Below are 13,933 nucleotides of genomic sequence, written 5' to 3'. Positions count from 1 at the left end.
GCAGAGACTTCACCTTAATCCCACAGTTTGCACAAACTCTCTCTTCCCTTTGCTGTGTGGATCCCGTAACCCATGGCATCCCTCCACAAGGACCTGAGCCCACTCTGCTCTGGGTGAGGGTCCAGCCCGGTCCCCAGGATGGTGCCACAAGAAGCCTTGGGAGCCTCAGGACCAGGGAGGAGCTGTGGCTTGGGATGTCCTGAGTCACAAAAACCAGGTTCCTGTCTCTCTCTCAGGGCTGGCTCCCTCCCCAGTGAGCACCCGCTGAACCAAGGGACTCTGGCACATCCCCATCCCCAAAGGGACCCATCTTGCCCCACACACACTGGCAGGGTCCCCACGGGGTCACGGCATGTCCCATCCCTCACAAAGGATGTCCTGGGCCCTGCCACATCCCCGCACGCTGTCCCATCCTCACTGGGACCCTGCCACATCCCTGTGCCCACAGGAACTGCCTCTCCCTGCCATTGACTTCCACACGTAAAGAATAAAAACATCCCATCCCCACAGGGCCCCTGTCATGTCCCCAGTGAGATCCCATTGTCTCCACACCACAGGGCCCCCATCATGCCCCCACCAAAACCCTCACTTGTTTCCATCCCCACAGGGAACCCCACACGGAGTCACACCTTCCAGGGCCCTGATGTGCCCCACAGGACTTCCCACTTTTCCTTCTCCCCGTGTTTTCCCCACAGGAACACTCAGTTGTCCCCATCCCCTCACCGACCCCAATATCCCCACACACAGTTCTATCCCCTCAGTGATCCTACCATGTCCCCACACACAGTTCTATCCCCTCAGTGATCCTACCAATATCCCCACGCACAGTTTTACCCCCTCAGCGACCCCTCCATGGCCCCACCGGGACTCTACTTTTTCCGATCCCCACGGGGCCCCTCCCGTTGTCCCCACAGCAGGTCCCATCCCCACAGGCACGGCGGCCCCGGCGGCTCCTTTAAGCGGGGCCGGTCTCCCGGAGCCCCCGCCCGGGGGCCGGGCCGGGGCCGCCCCCCGTAGCCTGGTAACGGCGGCTCTGCGGGCGGGGGCGGCCCCGGCAGCCGCGGTCAGGTGGCACCGCCGAGACGGAGCCGGCCGAGCACGATAAAAGTCCCGGCCCGCCGCCGCCACGGCTGCGAGGGAGCGCGGAGCCGCCGCCCGGGAGCCATGGTAGGGATGGGACGGGCCGGGCGGGGCGGGAGGAGCCGGGGCGCTCGGGTGGGGGGCCCCGCCGTTCCCCGCTGGCTCCGATCGCGTACGGTGCTCTCCGGAGGGGCGGACGGGACGGGACGCGGGGAGGTTCCGATACCTACCTGGCTCAGGGTGACGGGGCTGTGCCGTGGGACGGGGCAGCGGCGGCGCTGCCGGGGTGCCCGGAGGAGCGGGACGCGGTGGCCGCTGCTCAAAGCCCGGTGGGAGAGCGGGGGGCACCTCCGAGCTGCACCGGAGCAGCCACGGGCGCAGCTCCGGGGGTTCCTCGACGCGGAACCAGCCCCGCCACGGGGGCTGTGCTGTAACGCGGCTCCGTGCCTGAATCCCGTTGTCGGATCCCATTCCTGGCTCAGCACCCTGGATTCTGCCCTCCACACCCCCAGCTCAGCACCCATCCCTGGATCCTGCCTTTGCATCCCTTCCTGACTCCTGCCCTGGCACCCATCCCTGGCTCCTGCCCTCCACCCCCAGCTCCCAGGGCTCCCCGGTGTCCCCAAACCCCGGCAGGTGCCTGCTGGATGCTCACATCCAGCCCGGCGGGTGTACGGCCCTTGACTCAGCTCTGGAGCAGCTGCTTTGAGCAACACCAGTAATCAATGAGTGGTATTTTGCTGTAGGGAGATGGGGCAGGATTATAACCTGTTCGCCTGGGCATCAAATGAGCCTTTTATTCTGGAGGCTTGAGTGTTAGCAGATGCCCTAATATCATGTTGCAAGTTCAGTTTATCCCTAATGCCCCTGCCTCAGGAATGGTGGAGGATTAGCACTGACAAAACAGCGTTTTCCCTTATGATACACCGGATCAGCTGCCCCCTGCTCTGGCAAGGAGTGGATTCCTCTCCCAGGCCTTGCTGTAAACCTTGGTGTTTGCTGTGTTCCCGGTGGTTGGGATAGGTTCTGTGCCACTCTGGTTCCCAAGGAATGAGAAGGAAGGATCCCTAATTTGGGGGACACGTGCTGTTCCCCGCTGGCAGAGAGATCTGCTGCCACGACTTGGCTGACGTGACCCTGGTGAACAGTCAGGGGAGCAGTAATGCAGCAGGTTTTAAACGATTTATGCCTGGAAGGTGTGAACGTGCAGCTCTGCCTGTCCTTCCTGCCCCTGAGGGCTCACCTGGGTCCTGGACAGGGACACAAGACATCCCGGTTCCCTGCAGGAACAAAGGTGAAATCCCAGGGATTTCATCCGAGCCTTTGCTGTGCTGCAGGGTCTGTTCTGGGCTCTGGCACTGCTTCCTTGTTGGTCAGGGCAAGATGGAAATTTGCATGGCTTAATTTAATACTTGATCCCAGCTGGAATCTCGGAGCTGGAAAGCCAGAGAGCTCATGCTGCTCTAGTGCTAGAAACGTACAGGGAGTGGGGGGAAGTCTTCTGCCTGAGTCAGGCTCCATGGGAGGGAGCAAAGGGATGCAGAGCCACCACAAAAAAAAAGTCTCAGGTCTCTGTTCTGGGAGCCAGAACCAGCTTTGTCCCAGGGAACCAGCCACCTGCACACCTGGGCTGGGAATGAGGAGTGGGGAAAAGGCAGCTGGGCAGGGCAGTGGGGCCTGGGAGCAGCACACTGACCCCACCAGAGCCATCTACTAAAGGCTCTTCATCAGAGAAGCCTTCCAGGCTTCCTGACACCACTGTGCAGGACTTTCCTTCCAGGGTGGTTTTTCCTGGAAGAGAGGGGCAACACCTCAAACCAGGCACGGGAGCTTCTTCTAGCCTCTCCTGTCCAGGTACACAGCCCTCAGCACACACACATACACATTTATCATTTCCAAAAGGACCCTCTGAACAACCATAATGTGAGGGGAACCATCTAGCAGAGAGGGCTCTGGCATTTGGAAATAGCTGAGGAGTCTCTGAGCAGGAGCCCCAGCTCCCTGGATGCTTGGGAATAAAGCCAGGAACTGGGAGGCAAAGGCACTGCCCACCCTTCCTGGGGCACCTGTAGTGCAGGCAGTGTGTGGGCTCGCCTCACACAGCTACTGCCCTGCTTTAAAAATAGTATAAAACAATAATAATCAGGCAGGTTTGGGGTTCCCAGCAGAAAGGATCAACAGGTGCTGCCACAGTCACCCTGAGGCCAGGTGGGTCAGGGTTCCAAGGCTAATGAGAATGAATTCTCATTTATTTTCACCATCCCACCCTGCAGTGGGGGGGGGGGTCTGCAGATCCCTCCCTTTGGGGGCAGGAGTCCTTTGTGGAGGAAATGTGAATTTGCACAGCATCCCTGAAAAAGAGAATTCCCCCTAGCCTGGAGCAGCCAGAGCGACCTCCGGGGAGCTGAGGGGTGCTGGCCCCACGTGTAAACTCCTTTTCCCCCTAATTGATTAAAATTGGCCTCTCTTCCTGTTACCCGACACAACCCCATGGATGTGCTCAGAGGTGACCTCATTCCTCACAGCTGCTGCAGGCACATCCCACTGCTCCCACCCTTGTCCAGCCAGCCCCTGCCCGGCCTTGGGGAGCGTGGGGAAAGCGTGGGCAGCCCCTGCCTGCTGGGAATTCCTCTGGAGGGGAATGTGTCGCCATCAAGTTCATCAGGGTGCCGGCTTTGAGACCCCCCTGAGAAGCCAGGCAGCTGAGAGCATGCACCAGTTGGCACTGCCCCTGGAAAAGACCTGGGTGAGGCCAGCATGGAGGCAGCGATCATTTCCAGGACACGTTGCAGTGAATTTGCAGCTGCCTTTGATTTTATGGGATCTGGGGTGGGCTGCGGCAGAGCCCCATGAGCAGCAGGCACAACCCTGGGCCTGGCAGGGTCACACACGAGCAAACACACCAGGTCCCTGTGTTTTGTTCTGTTAACAGAAAAGAGATTGTGTCCCTCCTGTCAGCTGTGACTACGCAGGGCACAGCTCTGGAAAAAACAAGGCTCCATCTTGCAGCACCCTGGGAGCCAGAGTCAGGCGTGGGTCTGTTCCCTGAATGTGCCCCTCCTGCTCTCCATCCGTGTCCCCCAGGGTCACACTTGGACCCAGGGAGCAGGGGTTTGAGCTTTGCTGAACTCCACCTGCAATCCAGATGCCATCAGCTGGCGCTGGAACAATCTGTAGTGCTCCAGAAGAGGCGGTATCTCCACTCGGGGCTGGAAAACAGCCCTCAGTGCTCAGCCAAGTGGGGAGCTGATGCTGCACACAGCTGTCAGACCCTGTTCATGCCTCTTCAGGCCTTAATTCAGGTTTTAAAGCATTTTGTGCACCTCCCAGGAGTTTTTTAGCAGGTGCTTCGTGCTGGGGCCCCGTGTTCGCCCCTGTTGCACTCTCCCAGTGAGCAGCACACAGAGCCTGTGGCTCTGAAGGCACAGACGTGGCATTTGAAAGAAAGAGGGTTTGTTTTTCCTGCATCAAATCCTCTTGCTGCTTGCCGAGGGAGGCTTGTCCTCAGAGCAGAGCAAGGATTTATAAATACCAGCGTGCTCCAGGTTGTGCCTGCTGCCCATCTCCCTCCATCCCTGTGGCTGGGAGCTCTCCCTCTGCCCAGAGGTTTGGCTGGAGAGGGAGCAGTGCCTGTGGAGGGATCACAGGGTGGCCGTGAGCAGCTCTGCTGTCACAGGACTTGGTGACAGTGGGAATCAAGAGGTAGCAGAGCTGCTGCCCTGCCTGCTAGCTTGGGACCCTGCCCCCGGGGCCAAGTGCCATCCTCAGATGGATCCTTGCAAAAACCTCACCGCCCGTTTTTCCTGCTGGGAGAATGGCAATCAAGGAGTGAAGCTTTGGCTAGCAGAGCGAGGCGGGGATGAGGGGCTGGCAGAGCACTCAGACGCTGCTCAGCTGGGCACCTGGGGCTGGCTTAGAGTCACCTCCCCTAAGCCTGGTGCCAGCCCAAGGCTCAGTGCTGCTTGTGGGAGCAGAGCCTGGCTGTGGAGCAAGGGTGGCTCATCCTCAGCAGAGGCAGGAGGCAGAGGGTGAACCTTGCCAAGCCCTGGCCTCACCCAGGGCACCCCACTGGTGCCAGCAGGAGGGACAGGCTGTGACACAGGAGTGCCAGCTGTCATCCCTCTGAAGGCAGCAGGCTGGGACAGGCTCCTAGGGGATCACCAGCCCGGGGACCTGCCTTGGTTCTGGGAGCAGCCTGGATTGTAGGCACGCTGGGGAGGCAGGACTCTGTGCTTGTGGACTAAACTGCTTGTTTTGGGGTCGTTGAACTTCGCAGGAGAGCCCAGGACAATTTGCAGGGTGTCTTGTGCATTTTGGGCATGATTTCCCTTTTTGTGGCTCCTCTGGGAAGTTACTGGTGTGTTCTGGCAAGCGTGGGGACCCGGCTGTGCTGGGAGCTGCACAAGCAGCCAGGCCTGCTCAGAGCTCCGGGCAGACAGATTATTATCTTGATTTAACATCTGACAGCTCCTATCCTGCTCGGAGAGGCCAGCACAGGCTGCCAGCAGAATCAATCAGGGGCTGGTCACAGCATCCTCTGTCTCAGCCCAGATCACCCTGCCTGCTGCCCTTCCTTCTTTCCCATTCCAAACCCGAACCATTCGACCTTTCCATCGTGAGGATGTGCTGGTGGCTCTGACCCATGCCAGGGGAACCTGTAATGGCTCCAGGAGCACAACCAAAGGCAGGAGAGCAGAGCCCTGGCAGAGCAAAGGGCTGCAGGAGGGCTGGGAAGAGGAGCCAGCAGCTCCCACACGTCTTCTCCTCTCCCCTCCCTGCTCTGCTTTGGGCTCCCTTGGACTCAGCACAAGCAAGCCCTGACCCGAGAATGGCTGCAGTTTGTGCTCTCTACTGAAATTTATTTGAAATGCCACTCTCCAGGACCATTTCTGAAGCAATTTGCTGTTCAGCCTGGCTGGGAAGAGCCCTGAGCAGGCTTGTTCATTCAGTGCCTGCGATATTGACTCTTCTCTTTACTGCAGGATTAGAGAGCATTTGTCATCTCCAAAATGAATAACTTTTCCTCTCCTGGGAGTGGGGAGAAGCCTTGCCTCAGTACTGACATTTTGCACACCCAGCCCACAAACCTGCTTCAAATCCCAGATGATGATCTGGGAATTAAACCAGGGGCTTCAGTGTTTCTGCAGAGCAGGGCCCACCCTGCACTAAATCCATGGACCAGAGGGAGAGAGGCCTGGGGGAGCTCTCACCTGTCCAGGTACCTGCCACACAACCCAACAGAAACTCAAGTCCCTCAGGGACAAGCTGCAGCCTCTGCTCTCAAGACAGAAGATCTGTGTTAAAAAACAAACAAACAAAAAACCCTCTCACAAATCAGAGCAAACCACCCAGCAGCACCAGAATAAGAAGGCAGAAGCTCAGACTTGCCAACTCATTGTCTAGAGCCCGACCAGTTCTCCCTCCTGTCCCGGAGATCACAGTATTTAACTCACAAACTCACCCTGTTTGTCATTTGAGCTTCCAGAAGTGTTTTCAAGTCTTTCTCAGGAGGTCCAGGAGCCAGCAATGCTTTCCCGTGGGAATTTCAGCCTTTGTTAACAAGACTGCGTTCCCAGGAATGAAAGCAAGAGAAAACAAACTCCAGCTGCTGCAAGATTTGGAAGAGCAGAGCCACGAGCGTTGCCGGCAGCAACCTTTCCAAGGGGCTGCACCACCAGAACACCAACCACGGCATCGGGAGTGCTGCATTGCTTTGGAAGTCCTCTTACCTGGACAGGAGCTGCTCTGAGGCCAGGTGATCCAGCCCAGGTGGGATAGAGCCAGCAGCTACCCCGGGCCAGGCACCTGCTCATCCTCCTGAGACAGTGGAACCATGAAGCTCAGCAGGAGCTGGAGGTAGAGCAGAAGGACCCACCTGAGAGCTGTGGAGAGCTGCTGGGTGCAGGAAGAGATGCAGGCTGGATGGATGCTGGAGAAGTGTCCCCTCACCATAAACCTGAGGATGGTGCTAGCCAGGAGCACTGGGAAAGGACCTGGAGGCTTTGAAGAGCAGAGTGTTCTCCAGGCTGTAATTAGCCACTGGCTTCCCCCACCCCTGATTATGCAGAGGAGGGAAATGGCAGAACCCACCAGTCTGTCAGGGAGGGAGGAGGCTGCTCCAGTCCTGCCCCTGCTGCACCAGGGACCCCTTGGCACCCCAGCTTCCCACTGCCACCCCAGCATCCCCACAGGGAACTGTCTGGGCTCTGCACATGGGCAAGACCAAGGCACAGTCTGGAAAGGGATTTACTGTGGGTCAGGGCTGCTACAAGATTAATTAATTCATTAAGCAGTCAGAGAAAGGAGGATGTGGTGGCGGGAACACCTGGTTGCTACCAGCCCACTGCCAGCCAGCCTTCTCCTGAAGGACCATCTCCACCCTCTGGGAAGGTCAGCCCTTTGCAGGAAACCCCAGTGACATCCCGGCTCCTTTGGAGGGCCCTTCCAGTGCTGCTTTAGGGTCAGTTCTGGATCCAGCCCCTCGGCAGGACAGTCAGGACAGGCTCCAGCACCCCAGGGACTGATCCAGGGCTGCTGCGACTCCCCAGCCTCTCCATCACTTAGAAACCCCAACCAAGGAGCAGTGGGAGAAGAGGTGGGGGTTTTATTTCACGAGAGGTGGTCAACCTGGCTGTACCCTGGCACTGAAGGGGTCCCTCCCTGTGCCCTGCCAGGAGCCTCTTGTGCCTTCCCAGGCACAGCCACGCCGGGCTGTGTGTGTGCTTTGTTCCATCTTCAGCGATTTTCTTTTCTTTTTCTTTTTTTTTTCGGGCACTCAGCAACGACTGGGAAGAGGCTTTTCATTCCTGTTCTCTTTCTTTGCCCCAGCACAATGACGGGAATGGCTGCGTGAAGAGCAACAGTGTTGGATTACAGCGGGATGTGCTGGGAAGGGCAAAGGGACTTTCACAGGAGCAAAACAGGGCACTTTGGGCTGGGTGCAGGGTTGCAGATCTGGGGACAGATGAAGGCTCACACCTGCGAGCCTGGGGGAGCTCCCGAGGTGCCAGAGCTGCTGCCAGCCCAGGCAGACGAGGCCCCTTCCATTCCCAGCTCCCTGCACGGCAGCAGCTGCTCAGCCTGCTGTGTGTGGGCAGCAGCGTGGCTCTGTCACATGCCTGAGACAGCACGGGTGGCATCCCAGCCAGCTCCTGCTGCGACACGGGAGGGGACACCCGAGGGGATGTGGTACCTGCCCCGCTGCCATGGTGGCTGTCCCCCAGCTCCTGGGCATCAGCAGCCCCCAGGCACTGGTCTGCAGGCACAGCAGCCTTATCTCTGGCTTCAGTAATGAGCTTCTCTCCAAACTATTCCCTGAGAGCGCTCTGGATGGGGTGGGAGCTGTGCAGGCCATTCCGAGCCCCGGGGATGTCGTGTGTACCTGGGATGGAACAGGTTGGGCAGAGCAGCTGTGGCTGCCTCTGGATCCCTGGAGGTGTCCAAGGCCAGACTGGACAGGGTTTGGGATGGGATGGGATGGGATGGGATGAGCAATGTGTTTGACACCAGTGTGGCAGCCCTGGAGTTTGCAGAGCGAGCCCAGCCTGTCGCATGCAAATCCCTGGATAAGTTCCTGCCTGCAAACAGGAACACTTTATGGAAAGCAGCAGAGCCCTTCCCAAACTGCCTCAGGAGCACTCCAGCTCCCCCGGGGGAAGCTGCAGGCTCTGCCTTGCTCAGAGCTGCTTTGGAGCTGCTCTGGCTCTGAAGAGAAGGGGACGTTGGCCCCACCCTCAGCTTTTCTGGAGCAGGGTGCTGTGGCTCTGGCATCAGCTCTGCCCCTTCCCATTCGCAGGAATGGGGACAGGGGGTCCCCCGTGGGTGGCTTTGGGCAGCATCAGAAGGACACAGACCTGCCTACTGTCCTGGGCCTGGGTGGATGCTAAAGGAGACATTACAGCAAATTAATTACTTAAATGAGTTATTTTTTTTTTTTTTAGCCATGACTTCAGTGCCAGCCTCAGATTCCTCTGGGCTCACCGTGGTTTTGAGTGCCGCGTTGGCAGGAATTGGTGACGTTACGGTGTTGGCAGCAAGTGCCACCCTGAGTCCTCAGTCTCTGTGTGGGGGAGCCGTGCTCCTTCCTCCCACTTCTTGGACACCCACCCAGCCAGATCCCAGTAAAATCCATGCTCTTTTCTCTCCCCAGCACAGTGTTGGACACACTCCATGAGCCCTCCCAGCCTCAGCAGCCCAGAGCACCGGCGTGCCGCTCCATGATTTAGAGCAGGACTTTGTTACCAAGCGTAAGTGCCCAAATCCTTTGCATTGTCAGTAAAAGCTGTTCGAGAGCAGGGATTTCCCCTGCTTAAAGAACTTTATTCCTTTGAAAAAGCACACCTTTCCTTGCTGCTCCAGCTGGGTGACTGCAGTAGGGGGGAAGCTGAGCATTCATGGCTGTAGCAAAAACCTTGTTGGGGCAGGAACTTTTGCAGCTTTGGGTCCACAGCTCCAGGAGCTGCTCAAATAGCTGCCAGCGAGGAAGAGCCATGGAGGAGATCACATTATGCTCATTAAGTTTCTGTACCACAGAGCCAAAAATCCACTGGCAGCACCATCAGCCACTGCTGGGACCTGCCGGTGCTTCCCAGAGCATGGGATGGGATACACAGCTGAGGGCTGGGGAAGACACAGCCTTTTAAGGACCCTCTTAACTTAATTAAGAATTGCTGGAGGGACAGATCCCTCTCCCCAAGGCCCTGAGCATCCTCCAAGTCCCCTCAGCTCTGCCAGTGCCAGGGTGGGCTCAGAGTTATCTGGGCAGGGACTCCCCAGCCTGCACAGAATGGAGCCTTTCCTGTGGCCCCTCTCCAAACAGAGAACACACAGACTGGCAAATTACTGGTACTCCAGAGCTCATCCCCTTGCCTGCAGCTTCTGCCCTGGCTTTGAAAGTGTCCCAAAGGAGCAGGGGGAGTCAGAGCAGGGACCCTCTCAGCCCATGTGGCTCCCTTGGGTGATCCCAGGCCTCTCTCTGCCAAGCATTAGTCAGGCATTAAAGCAGGACAAGAGCCATCCCAGTCCCAGCCTCTGCTCTTGGGTTTTACTCTCAGCTTCTGACATAACCAGGTCACTCTTTCCACACTTCCCCTGCCTCCATGAGAGCCGATGACTGATGGGGATGGACGTGACTCACCGCCTTTCCTAATGAGCGACTTTCCTCTGTTTATGTGCTTTGGCGGGGCCTTTCCCACACCTAAAAAAGGAGAAGGGTGGCACTGGGGAGAGGGCAGAGTGCTGGAAATTGCTGGCATCTGCTGTTCCTCACCATCCCTTTTGATCTGTGGCCAGCTGTGAAGCTGCTGTGTTTCAGCATGGAAAAGGTGTAGCTAATCTTCCACGTGCTGGTCTGGGCGAGATGCTATCCAGGCCCACAAGTAAACCCTTGGCGAGTAATTGGAGCTAATTAGGCTGGAAGGTTTTTTGGTTGGTTTTTTTTTTTTTTTGTTACTATCTGTCCAGGCAGTGCCTGGGGGACAGTGGTAATGAGCACTGTGAAACCAGCCCCACATTCCCCACGGAGCTTTGCCAGGCCACAGCAGGGCGAGCTGGGCTTTCCTGTTCCCTGGCACAGACACAGGTCGGGGACAGCTCCCCGCTCATGTGGCCTCACTTATGTCTTGCAGTGACTAAGCAGTGGGAGCTGTCGCTGTCCTGCCACCACCAGGCCAGACAATCCTTCCTTTGGCCGAAGATCCCGTTGGCTCTCTTCCCATAATGGAAGCCTGAGTGCCAAAATCCTCCATGACCTCCAGAAGCCACAACTCCCTGCCGAGAACTCTGATGGCTCCACGAATGCTCTCTGAAGGTGCCCTGGGGGGCATTGCCCAGATCACCCCCTCGCTGTACCTGAGCCGGGGCAGCGTCGCCTCCAACCGGCACCTGCTGCTGTCCCGGGGCATCACCTGCATCATCAACGCCACCATCGAGATCCCCAACTTCAACTGGCCCCAGTTTGAGTACGTCAAAGTGCCTTTGGCTGACATGCCCAACGCTCCCATCTCCCTGTACTTCGACAGCGTGGCCGACAAGATCCAGAGCGTGGCTCGGAAGCACGGGGCCACGCTGGTGCACTGCGCCGCCGGCGTCAGCAGGTCGGCCACGCTCTGCATCGCCTTCCTCATGAAGTACCACAAGGTCTCCCTGTTCGAGGCCTACAACTGGGTCAAGTCACGGCGCCCCGTGATCCGGCCCAACGTGGGCTTCTGGAGGCAGCTGATAGACTACGAGAGGAAGCTCTTTGGGAAGACCACGGTTAAAATGGTACAGACACCCTATGGCATCATCCCAGACGTTTACGAGAGAGAGAGGAGACCCCTGATGCCTTACTGGGGAATTTAATGGGACTGCAGACGGGAAGCACAACAGAAGGGACGTGAGCAGACTGGAGACATTCCCTTCTCCTTCTACAGCCAACTTTGGTTCTTTACCACACAGCAGAACCTCAGTTCTCACCTCACTAACCTGCAAGGCCAACGATTCCCTTCAAAGCAGTTTTCTCTATGGGGATTTCCCATCTGCATCTCTGATTTAGCAAAACCAGGTCTCATTATAAGTTTATTCCTTCCATAAAGCCTCTGTCTTTTTTTCTTTTTTAGTCAGTTTATTAGGATCCTCTGAGGAAAGGCTTAAGAGGCATTGGGCAGAGTTGATGACCCAGGTGCGCTTCATGCTGCAGTAGTAGCCTGGATATTTTGTTAGAGCTTGTTTGCTTCCTTGCAAAATCCTGTAGTGGCTCAGGAGCAGCACTAGCCGGGCCCTGCTCTACAGCAGCAGGTTTTCCAAGCACCAGGGAGGCAGGAACACAGGGGCTGTGCTGCTAGTGCTGGTATTTTCTTTAACATCTGTAGTGACTCTCAGTATATAGTGTTTGAGATCTTTAGTCAGCTCTTAATCATATTCAAAGTTAGGGAAAAAAAAAAAAAAGGGAAAAAAACCAAAAAAATCAGTCCATGTCAGCCACAAGTAAAATAAAAATGGAGCAATTAAAATCAAATAAATGCAAGATCCTTTTTCACTCATTCCATGCCAGGGCAATAATCCTGGAATACACTTCAACTGCTGGAAAATGCTGGTGTGTTTTGGGGGTGGAAAGTTGACAGATCTTGTCCAGATGGGGTTCAAGACAGAAGCGAGAGGGCTGAAGCCTCTGGGCAGCCAAAGCGACGCTCAGGAATGGGAGCTGTGGCCCCTGCCGGGCTGGGCTGTGTGTGCCGGCATTCCAGCAGCCAGCCCAGCCCCTGGGGAGAGGCTCAATCCCTTCCTCAGCTCCGGACCTGCCTTAGCCCATTCCTGCCTCTCTCCATCCCGTCCTCAAGGTTATGCTGCATTCCAGGGTTGCTCCTCTCTGTCCCCAGGGTGGATGACAGAGCCTGGCCTCGCTCAGAGTGTGCCAGGAGCGACTCCAGCCCCAGCCCTTCCCTGGGAGAAGCCTTCCCCTGGCTCCAGGGGCAGGGGAGCTCCTTGGAGTGGGAATGGAGCTTGGAGCCCTGCTCCTGAGAAGTTTCTGTTGCCTCTGGAGGAGGAGCATTGCTGCGATCGCTGTCTGATTTCAATGAGATTCTATACTTGTAAAAAAAAAAAAAAATCAATAAAGACTAAACCAGAACATGTGTTGGTTTCCTGTTCCAAACGGTGCTAATGGAGCTCCAGCAGTGCCTTTAAACAATTCTGGCTGAAGGATGTTGTCTCCTGCTTCTCCAGATGAGTTTTGCCCCACTGAAATAAAGGTGAGGTTTGCCATCAGCTGCTCCCAGCTCAGCTTCCACGGCTGGATCCCAGTTCCAGTGGCAGGCAGACACAGGAGACTCATCTCCCTAATTTATCAGGAGTTAAACTTCAGCCAGGGAGATGGTAAGTGAGGAACTATAGAGTGAAAATCAAGATTAATCATTGGTCTGGACATGTTCCAACACATGACATTTTAAAGGGGAAAAAAAATGCTAAAAACTGAAATCTGCTCATAAAATTAAACTTTACCTAAAAATGGGCAAAGCAGGGTTTAACAGCATTTTTTTTTTTGCATAAAAAAAGGAAGGTTGAAAATTCTCGACTTTGAGTTATTCTATAGACTTTATACACACACTGCCCGAGGACTGAGGGGAGAGGGAGGTGTTGATGTTCAGCCAAGAAGGCACCAAAAGCTGACTTTAAACACAAGGAAAGGTTAGACCTATAAAAAATTAAATTGCCTAATAAAGCACATGAGGAAACAAAGAATTCACATGAAATCCCCATTCAAGGTTATAGGATAGTGTTAGTGCTTGTGGGGATTTTACTGCAAAAGCTCCTCTTGTATTCACTAGAGTAAAAGATTTTATACAAGTGTAAAAATCCAGCTTTTATTCCATTCTCAGAGCTACAGGAACCAAAGAAGAGAGAGCCCTGGTTTAGCTTGGATTGCTCTGAGCACACCCCTGGCTTTGAAGGGAACACCCCTTCTCCTGCTCCCATCCAAATGGTGTCTGAATTGTCTGAAAAATATTTTGTATCTTCTAGTATTTGGTGAGACACCTTTCCCATCCCAGCCACAGAGCAGGTTACACTTACATTATGATATAAATCTTATATTATGATATAAATATTTCAGCTTCCCAGGCTGGTCAGATATGAAACGAGCTTTTTATTGAACACCAGGTTTGAATCTCAACACAGGATTTATAAATCATTGCAGGAATTAAGGGAGTAAACAAGGTACTAAAGTCAATTAATAACACTTACTCTCATTGGATTTAAAATATCAGCAGCAACTCTAGCACAGCATAAACCCAAACAGCTCCAAATAATAATCACAAAACCACTTCTGGAAGAAAAATAACATTTGCCCAGAGGGCAGAAGAATCACAATAGAAAG

The 13,933-nt window shown here is 55.5% G+C and overlaps 1 protein-coding gene across 2 annotated transcripts; it reads left to right on the top strand.

Moving 5' to 3' along the window:
- The first annotated feature begins 1,086 nt into the window (after positions 1-1,086).
- Positions 1,087-13,006, top strand: DUSP14 (dual specificity phosphatase 14). 2 transcript variants are annotated; one of them, XM_062507152.1, is made up of 3 exons: positions 1,087-1,167; positions 9,021-9,326; positions 10,707-13,006. In XM_062507152.1, exon 3 carries the CDS (start codon positions 10,825-10,827, stop codon positions 11,419-11,421), a length of 597 nt encoding a protein of 198 aa, XP_062363136.1. In that variant the 5' UTR covers positions 1,087-1,167; positions 9,021-9,326; positions 10,707-10,824; the 3' UTR covers positions 11,422-13,006. The 2 variants fall into 2 exon arrangements, with proteins under 2 accessions (XP_062363136.1, XP_062363137.1); XM_062507153.1 differs by having other exon boundaries at positions 1,104-1,167; positions 9,230-9,326.
- Positions 13,007-13,933: the final 927 nt, after the last annotated feature.

The sequence above is a fragment of the Cinclus cinclus genome, chromosome 22 (assembly GCF_963662255.1).
Source record: "Cinclus cinclus chromosome 22, bCinCin1.1, whole genome shotgun sequence".
NCBI lineage: Eukaryota > Metazoa > Chordata > Aves > Passeriformes > Cinclidae > Cinclus > Cinclus cinclus.
This window is presented reverse-complemented; position numbering and strand designations above follow the sequence as displayed.